This window comes from Phyllostomus discolor, chromosome 2, assembly GCF_004126475.2.
Source record: "Phyllostomus discolor isolate MPI-MPIP mPhyDis1 chromosome 2, mPhyDis1.pri.v3, whole genome shotgun sequence".
In the NCBI taxonomy this organism is placed as follows: domain Eukaryota; kingdom Metazoa; phylum Chordata; class Mammalia; order Chiroptera; family Phyllostomidae; genus Phyllostomus; species Phyllostomus discolor.
Window position 1 is genome coordinate 190,926,388 of NC_040904.2, and position 15,851 is coordinate 190,942,238.

The 15,851-nt window shown below is 45.5% G+C and overlaps 1 protein-coding gene across 3 annotated transcripts in view; it reads right to left on the reverse strand.

The window, feature by feature from the left end:
* The window catches only part of ETV6 (ETS variant transcription factor 6), a 218,554-nt gene that overhangs the window by 125,672 nt on the left and 77,031 nt on the right, over window positions 1-15,851 (reverse strand). The window contains exon 2 of one of the 3 annotated variants that reach the window (XM_028531572.2): window positions 3,606-3,732. The exons of 1 other annotated variant lie outside the window; for it this stretch is intronic. In XM_028531572.2, coding sequence (XP_028387373.1) covers window positions 3,606-3,732 — 127 coding nt within the window. Of the gene's footprint in view, window positions 1-3,605; window positions 3,736-15,851 lie in introns of all 3 variants that reach the window. One more of the 3 variants, XM_028531571.2, reaches the window with a different exon arrangement.

The following is a 15,851-nucleotide window of genomic DNA, read 5'->3' on the forward strand; positions in this document are numbered from 1 at the left end:
ATAATCACCACTTAACACTCTGCTCCATTTATCACTTTGTTTTTATTGCAGGCAAATAAAAGGAAAGGCTTTACTTTCTACTTCTCAGTAGCTTGCTAATCTGTCACACTGTGTCTTCAGTTTGGGTACAACCTTGTGTTTGCAGAACAAAGTGGTGAGAAACCCTCAGTAACAGAATCTCAACTGCTATGATCCCTGCCCTCCCTCCAACAAGGGGAGGATATATTTTAATGGAACAATGAAAGGAGAAAAAGAAAGTCAAGAGAGAGGGTTTCGCTGGAAATCAATGAGGATAAATGGTGAAAAGAAGCCCCTCTGAGGCACACCCGTCTAGTGAGTATCGCTTTAAAACAAGCAGCAAAAAAAGCTTTCAACCTAGCAATACCATAAATGTCCTGCTGCTGTGCTGGCTTTCAGATTCTTCCCCGTACTTTCCATGAGCATTCCACTGGGAATTGTCTGGAATCCCAGATAAAAACAGCAATAACCCAACTCCCTTGTTAGAATATTCCGTTTCTTTTAGGTCTGGAAACTCAGCTGGGGTGCATCTTTAAGTACACGGCGCAGCCTCAGCCATCCTAGGGGCTCCTGAGATGTTTCTCAGACAGGTCGGTGGGCAGCTGGGTGCTGAAACGGGAGAGGGCAGAGGGCGTTTCAGCCTCATGTGGAAAGCCCCAGCTGCCGACAAACAAGAGCCTGGGAACCTCCACTTTCAAAGGATTCAGTCCAGATGTCAGAACTAATGGTGTCAACACGGGGCTCATGCAGATTACCAAGGAGATCCCTCAACTCACGCTGTGGGAGATTAGGCATTCACACAAAATCGTCACCCTGACCTGAATCCATAATCTAACAATATATTCTAAGGTTGGCAGCAATAGGATATAGTCCTGTATCTCATAATTACCTATGTGGGGGATCCATCCATCCATCCATCCAACCACCTAATGGAGCAAACCATTCAATAACTGATTGACTATGAGAATACTGAATCACTGTGAACAGATAGTTAGAACAGATTCTAAGAACATCTGACTCTTAAGAACAGAAACCAGCCATAAACCAATGCTATGGCCACATCAGTGAATAATGGCTAAGTGTCAACTCTGAATTCATCCCTCCATTCAAAAAATATTTACTGAACACACATCACGGCATAGTAGGTAGGAACCTCAGCTTTGGAATCAGATAGAATTGAGTTTGAACCCCAACTTTTTCTCTTACTAACTGTGTGACCTTGGCAAGTTGCTTAACTTCTTGAAGTCCTAAATTCCTTATGTGTTCATGGTATAAAAAGAATATCAACCTTACAAATACTGCTGTGAGAATTAAACAAGATAATTTACATCAAGGACTTCACACAGGGCCGGGTACACGGTAATCCACAATAAATATTAGCTATTATGACTGTGTGCTAGGCACACAGTAGGTCCTGGCAAAACAGTGGTAAGCAGCATGGCTGTGGCTCAACGAGAAAACTGTCTACTCCTGGACACATTGAAGTTTTGGTGTGGAAGAAACAGTTCCAGGTAGGGAGAACCCTAACACCTGGGTGAGAACCCTAACACCTGGGAGAGCGCTGGTTAATGTCCTCTTGTCCCGTCAGTGTTGTCCGGTAGGGAAACCGGGTATTATAATGACTGACTCGCAGTCCAACAGTTGGCTTACCAGCCGTAAGAATAAAGATCTCCCGGCTGCCGGTCTGGTGTGCGGGCTGGCTGTTTTACCATGATAACTTCACACGCAGAGGCAGTTCTATGGTCAGAGAGCTAACAAATGCAAAGGCATCCAGACGCAAACCAGCAATTCGGGCTTCCTTGGAGGAATGTGTCAAAACGTAGGAATAAAAAGTCGTGAAAGGAACAGCAGCCTATTTGGGACTGCTGTTTGTGATTATTTTCTCTCTGTACCCGGCAAGGCATTTGGTGCTTTGTTCATTTCTGTATCCCCAGCACCCAGAAGAGTCCCTGGTGCGGGTAATCAACAACTATTTGTGGAATGAAGACATGGATGAGACTAGGGAGTAGGGGCGATTTGCCTGTATGGCACGAATGCGTTCCATCCCAAAGTGAATAATATACTAGTAATAGGGCAGCTTCCAGAGGAAAAGATGCTATTACCCGGCTGTGCTTCCTGTTGCAATCCTGTCTGCTGCAGTGGTACCCAAACACTCCAGTTTACTGAGGACAACAGTGCCCGCAGCCATGACCTTGGCACGTTTACAATCCCAATATCGTCTTTAAAAGTTCCTTGTGGAGAAGGCGGTAGAGTGGGGCGATGCCCTTTACCTCCTGGCCCAAGTGAAGCTGGAACGTGCTGACCCTAACACGTAGCAACTCTGTAACTAGTGACAGACTCAGTAAGCTGGAGGAGGGGAAGAATCCTCATGGTTCCCAACTCCTTGTCAAAAGCTCAGCAATCGTCCTAAGTATGGGGGAGAAGGGGTCACCTGCAATGCTCCCCCAGCACCTCCCAGGATCAGTCATCTGATTCCCTGAATTATCACAGAAAGAGAAAAGAGAAGTCCGTGTCCTCTCTCTCCTATTGTTCTCCACTTTCAGCAAGCAACCTTCTGGCTCCTGCGGAGGGGTGGAACAAGAGGAGGATAACCTGGGGAGCATCACCTTGCCAGAAAGGGAGGGCAAGCAGAATTGTGCCGCTACTTAAGTTATTAGGAATCAACTAGGGAGGGCCAAGGTGACCTCCAGTGTCCTCCACAACCTGGACTTGTGTTCTTGGGATAATTCTCAAGCCAGAGAACCTGGCATTTTCTTGGACACCGTGATCAGGGTGGGAATCAGGTGACTCACTCTCCCCAGCTGCCCCCATCACATTGTATCATCTGGGCTGGGTGGCGACACAGGAAAGACAAAAAAGGAAATGACAGGTGTCGACTGCTTTGGAGCCTGGCCCCAGAAGCACAAGTGTGTTGGCCCCGATGCCCTGCCAAGTTGCAGCTGAAGACTCAGACGGGGGAGGTGGCAGCGAAGAGGGGCAGAGAGGACTAGGGAGTGGAAATACCACAGGCTGACTGAAGCTACAGAGGTAATGCAGGCACAAGACAAGGAAGACAGGGGAGCATAAGAAAGGAGGGGGAGAGAAAGGTCATGTCCAGGCATTCGGAATCTCGGAAAGAAAAGCAGCTGGCATGTAAAAGGCAGGAGGGAGAAGGCCCTGTAAGGACAGCAAGAGCACACAGCTTAACAGGCAAAGTGAGGGAGTGAGCCTGACTCAGAAGCTAAGCAAAACTTAAGGCCTAAGAAAATATTAAAGGGGAGTTAGTGTGAGTTTAGGGAGACAAACTGTCCTCCCAAATTTACCTCACCTCTTCGGTTTAGTTGACTCTGCCATGTATCTCGCCCATTCCCAGATTTGGGGGCAACATACCAGAGAGCTGAAACAAATACTCAGAAAAACAAGGGGCAGGAATCTCAAACTTTTCAAAGCCCTTCTGGGGAGGGGGTGAAGTCATGTGAAAACACTCGCAGAACTTGCCCCTCTCCAGCTTGAAGCCCTGCCCCTCTGGCCCCATGCAGTGCATCATTCCGACCCCGTGGTCCCTCTGTCGGTCTGTCTGTCCCTGCCCCGGGCGCGCATACACTCACGCAGGTGCGCAGGCAGGCGGATCGAGTCTTCCTCCATCCTGAGCGCTCGAGGCACTGGAACATGAAGTGGCGTCGAGGAAGCGTAACTCGGCACTGGGCTCTCGGGAGGTGTATATGAAATTCGCTCCTGCTGTTAAAAACAAGGGCAGGAAGAGAGGAGGGGGAAAGACAATGAACGCTTGGAACTGAGGTGTGAAATCAGGGAGAGGGGTGGAGGGGGGGCAAACGGGACAGGGGTGAGGGGGTCTCTGAGCAGCGGCCAAACCATCCCGCCCCTCTCTAGACACTATTCGGCTGCATTTCCTGTCTCCAGCGTTGGGGTTCACAACTCAGCTCTGGAAGGGTTTAAAATGGGGCTTTTCCTTTGCATTGGGATCAATAGGTGCCCACTTTTTCTCTCTCTGCACTAGTGGTTTTGCTAAAATAAAGGGGGAGAAACAAGATGAAGGAAATGAGAACGTATGTCTGAGAGAATGCCTTCAAAGACTACACTCGAAAATGACTACCAAGTCACATAATTAACACATCTTGTCCAACACATTAAAACCACATGTCCTCTTCTCTGGCAATATCCCCAGCTTCTGATCCAATGGTCCTGTACTCAGATCCAATGAGGTGAGCTCAGAGTGATGGATTATACACTCCATATTTAGTTCCTTAATCTACGAGCAAGATATTTCTACTATCTACCAACCTCACTATACAAAAACCGTCCAAAATATCTAATATTTATTTATTTTCTTCATACCAAGGACTTACCTATCTGTAATGTTAATGGATATCTGTCATCCTCTAACTTGGAATCAATATTTCCTTTCCTTCTGAACTATTTCAGAGATTCAAAGAATCACCTCCATTTAAGAAAAGTACTATTTAAATGAAAATTCTTACTCAACTGACAAGAAGGGTGGGGCGGGGCTTCGGCAGATCCACTGTTTAAATTGAAACAGGCGGTGTGTGTTGGATCAGTTAAAACAGCTGGATGGGATGAGAAGGGCTACTACTTGTTTGAAGTTAAAACATGGCAAATAATGGCAAGGAAGTAACTACAGTGTTGGACCAGGAGAGCAGTGCAATTTGCATCTTAGATCTGCACACCCACTAGTTTGATAACTTCCGTTACTTTCTGTGGTTTCACCGGGTAAAGTAAAGTGGGACACACCGGGGCTAAAAATAGGCTGGGGGAAAAGATCAGTAAGATGCCATCATGAAAACAGAAATCGGGAGCAAAAGAAAAATCACAGATTAAAATAAAGCGAAGGGGGTGTTTATGTTTCGGAAAGACACTTCTTGATCATTTTATATTTCGTCAAGCGCGCAAAGGGAAGCAGGGGAGTCCCCTGCCCTATAACCGAAGTAAAGCTTTTCTTCTGCTCATACCCTGGGAAGTTTGGTGGTTGTGGTGGGAAGTTTCGATTTTAAATGAACATGCACGTATTTTTTGTAATTTCCAAATGGAATTGCTATACCTTCCCTGAGGCATCCTCTATCAGCAAACAGGGCATTTGGAATATATCTGCTTAAACACACAACCTAAAGTTTCCTGGTGAGTTTGTGCATTAAGGCCAGTCACATACATCCTAAACTTCATTTCTGTACAAATCAAGATGTCCTATGAAAGGTCACCCAGAGGCGAAACCTTCAGCTTCACTTTTCGTGAACTTTATCAAACATCACACATATTTTGAACAATTCTAAAGTAAGGATGAGTTATATTTTTGGGGTTTGGTTTGGGGTTTAGGAGGTGAAAAGAGGCGAAGATATAACACACATATGAGAAACATACAAAATCTGTTTAGGGGTTTTTTGAGGTGAAATAGGCTTTTAAAGCATTTTCAACAGTCTGTTTTTCTAGTGTAACAACTTCTCCACATGCTTCAACCCTCGAATAAACCTCACCCCCCCACCCATCCCAATATATATCTAGATATCTTATCTACCGTTAACTTCATTCCCAGAAATAGCTTTCTGTTTTGTTAGGGTTTTTTTGCAGAAGTGAAACTGTTGATGAAGAAAACACGGTACAGCCAAAGAGTTTTCAAATGGCTTGGCATGCGCGCGGCAAAAAAAAGAAGACAGCGTTTCGTAACACGATGACTCTCTTTAAAGCAAGGAGAAACACCCAAGATCCAGTAACTGGTCCATAGGAGTGACGGGCCACCCCATCGCGGCTCCCTCATCCCTTGCCAACTCTGTAAGATGGGAGAAACCCAGTTCTCAGAGAGGATTTTACTTTATTTTTCTGAAAAAGCCACCTCTGGCCTACTTACAAAAGAGTCAAGTTGGGTACCGCTTTTAAAATGGGTATGTTCCCACTTGCTAAACCACCATTGTGTTGTACCTTCACATCAGCACTTCCTCTGCAGGCAGCCCCGGTGTTTAGACTTCAGCATGGTCCTGTCCTTCCTACTACACGGGATGCCACACTCCAGCGCTTGCCTGGGGATGTTGTGCCCCACTTCCCCCAAATGCCCAAACAATCCTAGATGGCAAGAACTGTGTTATTTTATGATGAAACCTATAAAAAGAAGGTCAGCGACTGAGTGATTATGGACCCTGAATTCGTCTCATTCCTAAAGATGGTTTGAACTCAACAATATTTCAACACCCTAACCTTGGGATGAGAAGCTCTTTTTAAAAGATTCAACGAGGCCCTGGCTGGTGCAGCTCAGTGAATGGAGCGTGGGCCTGTGAACCAAAGGGTTGCTGGTTCGATTCCCAGTCAGGGCACATGCCTGGGTTGTGGGCCAGGTCCCCAGTAGGGGGTATGTGAGAGGCAACCACACATTGATGTTTCTCTCCCTCTCTTTCTCCTTCCTATCCCCTCTCTCTAAAAATAATTTAAAAAAAAAAAAAAAGGTTCAATGAGGACACTTATCAGTAACAAAAGAAAAGATACCTTGACCAAAAGGGGAAAGCAAAATGCACTTCTTCCAGGGCCTCTGGTGGTTCACTGACGGCCACCACAAACCTACTGTGACCCTGGGCTCAGCGGCCAGCAGAGTACTCAGGGGACCCCAGAAAGGACGGAGCCCAGTGCCTGGGTTCCTTTCCAAAAAGAACAAAACATACATTTGGGAATCTTTTGTCCTTCTTTTTGCCAATCTCTAGGGTGACTCACGTGTTCCTGGTTTGTTAATCTATTACTATAACCAAGCACTTAACGTTCAGCACGCTGTCATCAATTAGAAGAACGAAACAAACTGCGCTATCTCAGATGGAGACAGCCAGACAGAGAGGCTTAAGGAGACTAACATCCGATTTCCCCAATAAAAGAAACGTCCTTATTCTCACCAGCACTTCTCTGGTCCGACCCCAACAAGGGGACACACCGGCTTACAGCTCCTTCGCCTCTAGAACAAACTGTCGGTAGAATGAAAAAACCAAAGGTGTTTCACTTGAACATTACAGAGGAGATAACAACTTTCCCAAGAGGATTATAACCACTGGTCTAATTAAATTAAAATGCTACAGACAGTGATATTGGTGCACTCAAGTGTCGTAGGGGGATAAATGACCAGTGGAGGCCAATGAAGTGACTAAAACTGCCGTGATGTGCTGACATTATTGTCTAGATGCTGAAAAAGAAAACAGAACATAAAACCAGGCTGCGCTCAAATGTGCAGACACAACCTACCAAACCAACCCGCGGATCCACACGGAAGCGCTGCTAGTCCAAGGCCGACTGTGAAGCCCATGACAAGAGCAGGGGGCGCAGGCAAAGCAGCACCAAGCTCGGAAAAGAGAAAATGAGGCTAAAAATAGTTTTAGGCAAGGTATGAAGTGTAAATTTTATTAATCAGTACAGAAATCTTCTCACAAAAAAGTTTAACGGGATACGGAGCCGGGTTGCCGTAAGCCCAACTCCTGAAACCAGAGTAAGTTCTAGTCCCTCTTCACCCCTCCCCCACCGCGAAGGGCCAATGGAGGGCGCCTGTCCAGTGCCCCCCATTTTCAACCAGGCGGTTTGGATTCCCTGACCACTGCATGAAACAAGCTTATATGTTACGTGCTGAGTAGAAGCATGGCATTTATTCCTTACCCCCAGCCCCAACGGCTGCATATTATAAAGAGTAAAAAAAATATTCTTATTACCAAAAAAAGTCTTTCCTACTCAAAATTATTCAATATACAGCTTCCTATTCAAAATAAACCAAATCCTGGGACCCTACTAGTGTATTTATGCATTTGCTTTTACACCATTAACTCTCTGAAGAGGCTGAATGGTTAAGAAACTTAGAGCCCTTTGCTAATCAAATGTTAACTTTCTGGAAATAAAGACCAAGCACTTCTGGAATTGAGAAAAACAAAAAGGAAGTTCGCCTGTGCTTGCTTGTAATAGATGGTCTGCAGGCAATTTCAAAGATTCCTCCACTGCAAAGCCGAGGCTGTCCTTGGTGTAGGATCTCTTTCCAGAAATAGTCCCACCTCCATTCCAAATGGCAGGATTCCCCCAGGGACGGTTTCTGAAGCCTGTGCAAAGTCCTGAGGAGAAGAGTGTCATGGAAACAGAGCGGGGACTGTGACCATTTCCTGGGGAAGTCTAGTGAAAATGCCACAGGTACCCTTTGCATCCTGCAGCTCTTTGGTGTCCCATCACCGCGCTGAAATACGGCGACCCAGACAAGATGGAACACGGCAGAAACCAGAGACACGGTGGGCGGTCACACGGGTAATATGCGGTATTCTGAGGGAAGGATGCTTTTCCACACTGAAGGTTTTTAGGAAAGCTGATACTTGTACTGTAGTTGTTTTCTGTACACTGAACAGAAGAAATCTCTCCTATGGGAAGCTATTTATTGAGATTTGCTAAGTCGAAGTCTGAATACACATTTATTTTAAGTACACTCTTCTGGCTGCAAAATGATTTAAGGTGGTGGCTTTGGCTTTCTTTAATTAAGCTTTCATTAACAAGCAAAAGCGATACATCACAAAAAATGTGCAAGACTGAAATTTGAGCTGCACAGTTTTCTAGGTTTCTGGCACCATGGATACAAATAGACGCACACAGGAACCTGAACTCCTAAATGTCGATGTCGTTCACTTGAAAAACTACACTGAGCATTTTGTTTGCCTCCAAGTTTAGCGAGACGAACTTAAAGAACTTGAGAAAAGATGCAATCACTGGTCTTCTTTTCATAATATATATTGTATACATGGCCGCAGACCATGGCATTTCCGGCATCTCCCCAGAAACAGTACACCTTAGGGTTTGGGATATACTGTAGGGTCTGAGGTATTGGAACATGATTTCTGAAGTAGAAAACCAGTCCCACCGAATCACAACAGAGAGGTTGCAATGCTGTCTTCCCATCCCATAGAGGTTCCCGAAGACATTTATTCTAGACCTCGGCCCGAGGCGGCTGTCCTCTTGGTGTCCAGCCCCTCTCCTGAGAGAAACAGCTCTCTGAGTGCTCAGGCATTAGATTTTTGCAACTTAGTGAGCTCTGGCTTTTAACATGCTTGAACTGATTTCAGGGGGGAAAATCACACGGGTGGGGACTATATTCTCGATCTCTAGAGCTTCCTCCCTTGGTTACCCAGATGCCCATTAGGCCCCGGGGAGCGGGGGTGGGCAGGGTGCCCAACAAACCACGCTCACTCTGACACGGGGGTCTTCCCAGGCGCCCAGCTTCACCAGTTTAATGAGTGCCCTTGCTTTGGACATTGAAGAAGATAGGTTCAGGACCGGAAATATGCAGATTCTTGAATACTTCTATTAGTAACTCAAACAGTCCCTTTCCTCAGCTTCCCGGACTATTTAATATATTCTGAAATCAGAAGACAGGGTACTATGTTTGTCAGGTACAAATAGGTCAAAACATCTTAAGTCTTCCCTTTACCTGGAACAACGTTATCTATGTACAAGAAGGGGAATAAAAAGATGTGTTAGCAACAGCCCCTGCAATCAAGCATTGCTATAAAAAGGTCATTAAGGTTTTTTTCCTCCTATGATGGTTATGAAATATTTCAGCACTTCATCAGGTGTCCACTAGGAGCCCAGGCATGGGAGCAGGCATTACAAATTCTGCCATCATAATTCCTAGAATTTCCCAGATGGCCCAAATATTAAAATTCCGTGCCATTTTACTCATTGATACATATGGGTACTCATACATAGTACTCAGACCATGTGTCCCAATCTTAGCTGGGAAACACAGTCATTGCAGGAAGCAGAGCTGGCGTGAAGAGAGCCCTTGGAATGTGCTTCCCACGAAGCCTTCATTTGAGACTCACAATCACCCTGTGAGGAAGGTATTATTACCTCCATTCCACACAATGAACCTGATCTGGGGACCGCAGGGGCTGAGCAACCTGTTTAAGTCACCAGCTGGGGAAATGGGATAGTTAGTATAAAAAGGAAAAATAAGAAATGACACTTAGGTAGCACCAGCCAGTCCACAGTGGCTTCACAACTCATGGGGGATCCCAAGAGATAAATTCAGGCTTGTAAGAACTGTCGTGGTTTGGGTTCACTTCATTGCTTTGTGCCCTCGGAATTCCAGTAGGGTTTTTGAGGGTCATCAAACAGAGCTGCCCAAGTCAGGCTGCTGACTTTCTTAAGCCTGTTGCTTACTCTGTGGGGAGCATAGAGGCAGGGAGTCAATGCATTTAGCTGAAAGATGAAGGCCAAATACGATGAACTGGAGAAGTTCACCTGGCATGACCTCTGAGCAGGTGCATCCATCAGAATCCATCCCGGGATGTGTACTGCCCGTGGACATGACCAGCAGGGCCAACAGGGCACTTATAGATTTTTTGTGCACGTGATGACTTCACCTTGTATAGAGATCTCCTCTTGGGTAATTTTGCAGTAAATATATGTCACTTTTGTCTCCAACATTTTCTTTCACAACAACAAAATACATTTCCCTTACTCAACTCCTTTCCATTTATTCCAAGAGCAGCAAATGTGCATGTGCAGGTAAGACAACAGGAGCAGTGAGGGGGCAAGTGAGGCGGAAAGGCGCCCGTCAACATGTGTTCGGAGCCTGCAGAGTGCAGACTGCTGTACCACGGAGGAGCTGAGGCTGCCTCCAGGAATCACAGTGGCCGCAGTCCAACTCGGCTTCTCCAATGGCCTGTGAGGGGAAAAGATGTAAATGGCCCTTGGAGATGTCTTCAAACAGGAGGAAGACTAGTGTAAGGAATAGTTAAGGCTGACCTGTAGCATCTCAGAGGGCGGGGCCGGCAACATACCTGTGCACTGGAAACATGTATGACCTATGCTTCCCCCAAAAGCCGATTTAAGCTGAGACGAGAAGGGGACTCAACAAGGGGTTCCTGCAGTGGGAAGGCACTGAGGTGGAACTTGAAGGTGCCTTACAACTCCAAGATGCTGCTTCTCTACAATCTTAGATCTCCTGGCAAGTTGAAGGTTATTAATTACAGTGCGGGCAGAGCAGATCCAAACAAAATATGAACACTACAACCGCCTTCTCTATCAGTATAGCCCCCCAAACCCCTTCACAAGCTCCGAGGGCTGTGCCGAACATAATTAGAAAAAGCCATGTATCTAGAACTGGGAGCAACCCCTTTAAAGACAAGCCCCCAAAGCAAAAAAAACTCAAGTACATTTCTCTCTTGTTCTAATTTTTAAACATTTTAATCAAGATCCTTTCCAACCTTGAGACACTATGGTTTGTTTGTTTGTTTTCTGAACTTCTTAAATATTTCTGACCTGAACAGTAAGCACAATGTAGAGCTGTGATTCCAGGCTGTGGTTTCCAGGGGTGTTTTTTGCTTGAAGGGTGTTCAGCTCACGTGGCTGGATCCCAGTGCTGATACAGACAAGGCTGCAGCAGAGGCTCTGGACCCAGGTTGCACACGTGCCCCTCCACGTCACAGACTATACCCCCTTATCCCTGCCATGATGCAGGTGATTGCTGTCACTCCAAGTGGAGACTGCGTGAGCTCACCACCACACAGCGCCACTCCTGGAAACCCCGGGAAAGCGCATGGCCTGCTGGGAGTGGGTCACTTCAGTAGAAGAAAGGTGGTATGGCTTTATTTATACAGAACCAGCAGGCTCTACTTCTGGGAAAAATAAAGCCTTGCTGTTGGATTTATCCACAAATGCCCTCAAGCTTTTGATCAGCCTTTTGAAAGAGGGTCACTAAATCCCTTCTTCCTAATTTTAACAGCAGAAGAAACAGGTACTTAAATTAATAGCAGCTTATATCCTGGGCTCAACCAAGTGGCCAAGTACAGCTCTTTATTACCCACTTTCTCCTCCGTAGCTGCTATTCTCTTTAACGAGTTGGCTATGACAATTAGCCAGTCTGCAGTGTCCCTGCCTGAGGCTAATGAGTAATGAACTGAGAGAGCTGTTATTTAGTTATATCAAGGGCACCATTAGAGAGGCTTCTCAATTTCTCCCCCAAAGGAGAGATACCTTCCAGGCATGTTCCACCTGCCATGTGACTGCCCTCCTACAGAATTTATGGTGTCCCCACTCCCGGGAATCATGGGACTGTAAAACCTGGGCAGAGGAAAGGACGGGTGTCGGGCTTCTGCAGAGCCCAGAGACGGGAGGAGCCCAAAGGGTTGCTTTGAACCTGTGCATTCACCGTTAATTTCTCCTTCCCTTTCTAGCTTCCCACCTGCCCTCTTGTGCCTCATACATCCTCCCCAAGCAGCTTTCTGCTTTCTATTACAGCATCACCCTGGGCTTTGCTCATCTTCATCTCTTTCTTGAATGGCTGTATCTGGAAGCCTCGTAAGAGGAAGAGAGATGAAGTGAAGGTATGGCTCAAACCCGCAACTCCAGCTGGTTGCTGGGGGGTGTGTGGAGGAGAGGCAAGTCAGACTTCCTTTCAAGCTAAAAAGACTTTATGCCCTGTGATTTGTCATTACAAGATGCCTATAGCTTTAAACGGACCACATGCCTGATAAGAAGGTTTTAAAGACTTGACACAAGAGCAAGATCTACATTCTAATTCAGGTGAAGGCAATCCCTTGAAATGCTGAACAGTCTTCAGAATGGTAGCCCCAATGAAGCTGTCCGCATGAAGTCCTACCCGGTACTATCAGGATCCAGCCCATTTGCAATGAACCAGGGCACCCCCACCCCAACGTGCCTCAGTCAGTGAGGGAGAAGGCTAGGCTATGACCACGACCCCGTTCAAGGGGGAACAAAGCCCCTGCTATGCATATCAGATAATTCCTGGGTTGCCTCAGGCTGAGAAATAAATATAAATAGAAAAAGCCTTGTAAGCTATACCTAGAGTAACAAGCGCAAATTAGATCTGGAAAAGATTTATATCTCTGCAAAATGTTTACTACCAGAATAATTTTCAATAAAACCACAGAAGAGCACTACGCTTCAAAGGCAAAGTAAAAGAAGTAACTCAGCATCTCCTCAGTGTTGCTGTCTGAGAAAACGGCATAACCATTCCCCACATTTACTGCCACATAATGTTATTTTAAGGACAAATAAGATGAAGCTTATAAAATATTATGAGTTTCTTGAAACAAAGGCTCTCTATAAATGCAAGGCATTGTTACGATAAGGAATTTGAGAAGTCTCAAATAAAGTAGTACTTTTTATGTAGGCTTCAATAATGAAATCTGTCTTTACGGTGTAAAATGAGAAATTAACTTCATGGAAACAAAGACCGAAGATGACAATGACCTTACTATATGACTGACTGAGGAATAAGGGCTGAATTTATCTTCTTTTCCCTCCCAACCTCTCTAGCTCTAAGAAGTTTAACACATACACAACAACAAACACTGGCTAAAAGTGTCACACATCTGCGCCTCCTCTTTTAGAAAAACCATCTTGGCAAGTCACTTCTACCCCTACTTGTCAAAAGTCATAGAAATTCCCTGATTCTTAGACATAAGACACCTTACAGTAGTAGCTCAGGCATCTTCCCCTTCCCTGTGGTCACAGTTAGAAAGATCTGGGAGTTTTGTTTTTGACAACTGTTTATTGGAAACAAGTTCTGCTGGCAAGGTGACTATCATTATGAAAAATGCCGCCAGCACCCGTACCATTCTAGAATGTAACGACAGTAATGAGAATGAGATATAAAAGTATGTGCGCGCACACGATGACACCAGTGATTAACAGAATATTAAGCAGCTTGAAATAACAAGGAAACTGATGTGTTGCGCTCTTGTAGTTGGTTGTTGAGACTAATTAATAGTTTATGTTACGTAAGATCCCTGCCTTCATTAAAATGATTAGTGCTCGGTACATGAAAAATATGCTTGAATATGCCTCAGAAACTCAGGGTCAGCTAACGATTTAGGAAACACACATTTTAGATCAGGTATTCTGAATCCTGGCTGCATACCAGAGTCATCTGGAGAAGCTTTAAGGAGGGGGAAAAAAATCCCAGCATCCAAGTAAATCAGCCAGGCATCAATATTTCTAAATCTCCCCCTGTGAGTCCAATACGCAGAGGACTAAGGCTCAGAATCACTGTCCTAAATCAAGACAGAAATAATAGAGTAAGTCAAGATACATGTTAGATGATTATCTTTCACAATAGGTTTTTAAAAACCGTATTAATCAACTTGCCAATTGTCCTCCCCGCCTGAGTAAATTGCTACCGTTCTGCTTTTAACCCTCAAACGGAGATTATCAGTGCAATACAGGCAGTTCCTGAATAGTGACTACCTGACCTATATACGAACAACTGCCCAGACAGGTGTGTCTGCAGTGGTTCCTCTTCTGTCCCAACCGCCTCTGGAGTTCCCCCATTCCCCCATCAGCTGCACTTTCTGCAGCGCCTCGTGGAGCCCGTGCTCCCAGCACTGGGTGCACTTGAAGTGAGCAGCAGGAGCAAGACAAGGTTAATGAAGAAGCAAGAAGGAATGAAAGCCCATTCCATTTCTGGCCTGCCCTCCCTTCCCTTTCTCCCACCCAGAAGGCTGTCTGTCTGTCTCTCCGTCTGTCCTCACACGCTCAGGCCCCAGACTCCTTCTCCTCAAGAATGAATCATATCCAGGCACAGGAAAACTGAAGAGCCCCTCCCCCCGGGGAAGGTGCACGATCCCCCCTGTGCAGGCTCTGAGGGCTGCGTTTGTGCCACGCTGAAATGGCGAGTGGGACATTCTTTTCCCCTCAAAGTAACCTTGGGTACTAGTGGTTAGGTTTTTGTTGTTGCATAATGAACTATCAACTGATTACACCTGGAAGAAACGCCTTGAACTCTGAGCAGCTAACTTCTTAAAATCTTAGAACCCTAAACTAGGAGAGGTGAAGAGCCTGCTAAGATTCTTCATAAAGACAGTTTACAGTCCTTCAAGGACATGCTACTGTATCCTCCTGACACTCCGAGAGTCCCGTCACCACAACTAGCCCAAAACCACCTGACAGATGTAAGAACTGAGGTTGAAGGGTGAACAAGATGAGAGCTAATGCGAAAGGGGGAGGGGAGGCGGCAGAGGGAGGGGGCAAAAGGAAAAAGGACTCATGGACATGGACAACAGTGTGGCAGGTGCTGGGGGGAGGGAGGTATAAGGGGACTAAATGGTAATGGAAAAACTACAATAAAGAATACACACACACACACACACACACGATTCTTGAACGAATCACCTTCTCTGGATAGAGAACTTTGCCCAAAGTTGTCATCTGTCTCCAGCTACCTTCTGCCTATAATGTTTTTGAAAACTGCTGCTTATCAGGATAAAGTCTGTGTATAAAATGGCTCTGAAGGGGAAAGAGAGCTTACTTAAGAACTTAGCTGACTTACTTATTCATTCCTTGGTTAAAAAAAAATCTAAAAAAAAAAAAAACCAAAAAACCCGCCACTGGAACTTAAAGAACTCAAGTTGTTCCTATATAAAATTTCTTCTAAGGGTTTGAAGCGTTTTGATGTTATTAGCATTGTCTTCTCTTCCTTTTAAGCAACGTACCGTTCTAAACCAGTGATAGAAGTGTGACCCCAATTTGGGTTTATCATCTGAAATTCACTTGGGTGTTGAGGCTACTTGACTGGAGAGTACGGGCAATTCTCTTCGCATCCTTAGAAAGCGGCCCGCCAGCAGAGCTGCGAAAGCACGCTGCAGCACCGCCCGTCAGGCCTTACCAGTGGTTTCGACGACAGTGCTAATGTGGACACTGGAAAACACGGCAGTACAATTTTCAAAAGCTAGCCTTGAGTGTGTTACCTCTAGATTACAGAGCACATACTAGTAAGATGGACATCTCTGCATGACCCTGAATATCCTAAGACCTAAACAAAAATCCCACTCATTTCAAACCACTGTTAATAAACATTTTCTAGT